The 4,134-nt window shown below is 36.9% G+C and overlaps 1 protein-coding gene across 1 annotated transcript; it reads right to left on the minus strand.

Moving 5' to 3' along the window:
* Positions 1–1,801: 1,801 nt before the first annotated feature.
* Positions 1,802–2,740, minus strand: LOC131914227 (olfactory receptor 10D3). The gene has a single exon (XM_059266818.1). The coding sequence runs from the start codon at positions 2,738–2,740 to the stop codon at positions 1,802–1,804; it is 939 nt and encodes a 312-aa protein (XP_059122801.1).
* Between the last annotated feature and the right edge of the window lie 1,394 nt (positions 2,741–4,134).

Consider the following 4,134-nt stretch of genomic DNA (forward strand, 5'->3'; position numbering starts at 1 on the left):
TTTATATAGGGATTTTCAAGCAAAGAAGTTAAATGTGGGATCAAACATGGGAAAGAGAAAGAAACTGTCACTGAAAATTATTTTCTTTTCAGGGAGTTGGGGGAAAGGGACAACCACTTTTTTTCTAGTGCTAGCATTTAGTCTGATAACAGTGAGAAATGCAAGTAAAAATCACAATGAATGAATGTCCCATCTATAAGAATAGCTATTATGACAAAGGCAAAGGTAAAACAACAAACTGTAGCACATGTGGTGAGGAAAAGCAACATCTGCAAGTAGGAATGCAAATTAAAAGATGCATCCAGTTTTGAAAACGGTGTTAAGTTTCTTCAAAAGTAAATTTACCATGTGATTCAGTAATCCCACTAAATCCCACTATCAGATTTGTAAGACTATATAAAGGAAGTGCCAAAAGGATGTCTGTATGCCTATGATCACTTTATCATTATTTGTAACAGACTCTGGGATCAACTTAAGTGTCCATCAACAGATGAATGGGTAATGAAAATATGTCTCATGTGCATAATGAAGTATTACTCAACCTTACAAAGCAAGATGTGAGATAACTAAGGAATCATAGGAGTCCATGTGGATGACAATGGAGTGACAAACGCCAGGTTAGAAAACAGATACTAAATATGGAACACCAATTATGGAATCTAAAATACTTCAATGCTCTCAAACAAAGAGGAAAATGGAGGAACTAGAATAAGGGGTTTGAATTTGAGAAAAAAAATGATATTTAAAAGATAAAATTGTTAGTTCCATTGGATCAATCAGTTCAAGAATTTATTGCATAGCATGGTAACTATAGTGAGTGACCATGTATTAGATGTTTGCAGAGCACTGATAATTGATTTTCATCACAAATTATGAACAAGATAGTTATGTGTAAATTATCTAGGTTTAACCATTCCACAATAAGTACATATGTCAAAACATATTTTTGTACATAAAAATATAGCTATACAGTTCTTTGTGTATGTAGGGTTGCAGAACATGGAGAACTATAGGCAACTGAGGAAAGCTGGAAGCAGGTGTTCTTCCCCAGGGAAGGGCACACCAATTAGTTGTTTAGCACCAAATGGTCAGTCTTGAAAACATGCATTCAAGTAATGTTATACACACTAAGCAGGTTATATTTAGAAATATATGTGTATATACACACATACACACACACACACACAATAACAATTAGTGTAAAAAGAGGACATGAATCTGAAAAAATTTGGGCAGGAACATATGGGAGGGTTTGGAATAAAGGCAAGGGAGAAATGTAAGTACATTATAATCTAAAAATTAAAAGAAAATAATTTAAATTTAAAAAGCGTAACTAAGCTTGTTGACTATTGTAACTGTATGTAAAAACTGTTCCCAAGAAATAAATATATACATATATGTATATATGAAAGAAAATTAAAGAATACTCCAATTCTCTTGTTCAATTACTGACTTTTTTCTTTTTCCTAAGTCTTGGCTTTCTGCTTAAGTTTGACTCACACGTAGTACGAAGGGACTAAATGGGTAACAGTGAACCATGCTTCTGTGAGAGAGACCTCTTTTTCTAGGTAGATAGCACTTCAAAGAAAGGCAAATAACAACAACCAAGACTAAGCTATTTTAATGGCGATGGATAAGCAGCACCTACAAATATATAAAAAGATAATATTGTACAGTGTTCCAATCATTTCCTCTGCTTTAAATGTTCCAAGTTACCATCCTGTGTGAAGAATCCACATTAAAATTTCACATCTTGGCATAGAAAGAACTCTAGGGCAATGGATTCAACTCTTTTATCTTCCTAGCCCTCAGAATCAGGTCCCTTCCAATGCACTATTTTTTTCAGAGCTATCTTTACTTCTTTATTCCTCAAAGTATAGATCAAAGGATTCAGCATGGGTCCTACCAAGTTCATCAGAATTTGTACCACAGTTCCCAGCATGGGGTTGGGTGTGGGCTGCAAGTATACAGTGATGATGGGTCCGTAGGCACAAAGGATAGCGATAAGATGGGCACTGCAGGTGGAGAAGGCACGCTGACGTCCCTCAGTTGAACGAATACTCAAAATGGAGATCGCGATTCTAGTATAGGACACAAGAATCAGGAGAAAGCAGACAAGGGATACTAGACCAACATTAGTGAAGCTCACTCTCTTTGCTAACGATGTGTCAGCAGAAGCCAGTGGCAAGACTGCTGGTATATCACAGAAGAAGTGATCTACTTTGTTGGGGCCGCAGTAAGGTAAAGTGAAGGTGAGAGAAGTCAAGATACTGGAATGGAGGCATCCTAACAGCCATGTACCCACAGCTAGAGCCACGCAGATCCTAGAGTTCATGATGACTGAGTAGCGGAGAGGGTGGCAAATGGCAGCAAAGCGGTCATATGCCATCACAGTATAGAGAAAGCACTCAATGCTCCCAAGAAAATGAAAGAAAAAGAGCTGGGAGACACAGTCTTGATAGGAGATGAGTCTGCTAAGTCCCATAAGGTAGAGTAGCATTTTTGGACAGGTCACAGAGGAGAAACCCATGTCAAACACAGACAAGTTCCCCAGGAAAAAATACATGGGTGTATGTAGGCGGGTGGAGGAAATAACGGCCACAAGGATAGAGATATTTCCCACCAGGGTGCAAGCATAGAAGGGCAGGAATAATACAAAAAGCATAGTCTCTAGGCCCTCTGTGTGGGGGATTCCCAGGAGGATGAACTCAGTAACCACGGAGCAGTTCTCCATCTCCATGAGAGCCAGTTCTGGGAAAGGAAGAAGCAGAGGGGATGGAGAATGTCCTGGTTTAGCAGAAATGGGGTGCAGATAATAAGGAAATGAAATGCAAGTGAGAGTGTTTTGGCTCTATGCAATGGAAAGACTGCCTGTCATCCAACTTAGACAGCGTTATAAAAATGCTTGCCATAGCCAACTGAGTGTTTTGTTCACCAAAGAATTTTCCTGTATGGATTCCAAATGCAGATGTTTCTTGTTAAGTTAATGTCCAGAAAAGATGATGTTTGAGAAGGGAAGGACAAAATCCACATAAATATATGCTGCTCCTGCACCATGGTGAAGAGATATCAAGCCTCAGAATAATTTCTAGAATATTCACATCACTACAAGTATGAACTACAATTTCAACATCATTGTATTTGCAATACACTATTAATAACAGCCTTATATTTTATCCTTTTGTTCTTGTTAAAGAAAGTCTTGAAGCAAGATTGACTGATAACTACTTTACAGCTCAAAGCAGGTTTATTTAATCTCAATCACTTAATTCTCACAGAATCTCTATGCTTTGGATCTGGGGAAAAAAAGAAATACTTGAGTATTGGATAACATAGGCAACTCTGATGAATCCAGATCAATGGTGGACATCAGGATCTAAGATCTTTTTTGTAGATAGCAGTCTTTCCAGTGACAAAATATTGGCATTGCTGTCCCTGTTGAACAAGACACAAAAGTTGTTTATGTTCTTGCCTCCTTCACAAGCAATGGAAGATTAATGTGTCTTTTTAGCTACCAAACACATGAGCATAGACACACATACATATCACTGGGAAGTCTAGAATAGATTCTGTTACATGTAGCTATATCCGTGATGGAAAGAATAATGTTGGGCACAAAACTGGTTCTCAAAACAAAATAACTCAGTGCCTAGAAAAGAACTGGATATAGTTGTTTTTCTTTACAAAGACTAATGTAAAAGATAGTAATCTTCCTAAATAACCCTGTAAAGCAGTTTATACTAGCTGTTCTTTTACTCCGTTCCACTAAATATTTACTTACTTGGCTCTCACAACTAGAAAACGCTTGCTATTGTTCTACAAAAAGCAAGCAGTCTCCAAACAAGAACTACACATATACATATAATACTCCTTTCAAAAAAGTTTGACTATCACACTTTGAATAGAAATGAAAATAAAGCTATCTAGATAGAGAATTACCGAGAATTTCTATTTTATTATTTGAATCAAGTACAAATTCTCATTTGTAAAGTGAAATGTTATGAATGGTATCTGTGAGCTGATGTACGAGCAAGGTGGAATAAAATAGAAAGCGATTGCTAGCTTATTTTTGTCTCAAAGAATGATCCTATTCATCTTGAACTCCGAGAACATTTATAAACAAACACATCAGAT

This window comes from Peromyscus eremicus, chromosome 7 (assembly GCF_949786415.1).
Source record: "Peromyscus eremicus chromosome 7, PerEre_H2_v1, whole genome shotgun sequence".
Taxonomy (NCBI): Eukaryota; Metazoa; Chordata; class Mammalia; order Rodentia; family Cricetidae; genus Peromyscus; species Peromyscus eremicus.

Excerpts from the sequence above, each read along its gene's own strand:
- LOC131914227 (XM_059266818.1), bottom strand. The coding sequence starts at position 2,740 with ATGGAGATGGAGAACTGCTCCGTGGTTACTGAGTTCATCCTCCTGGGA.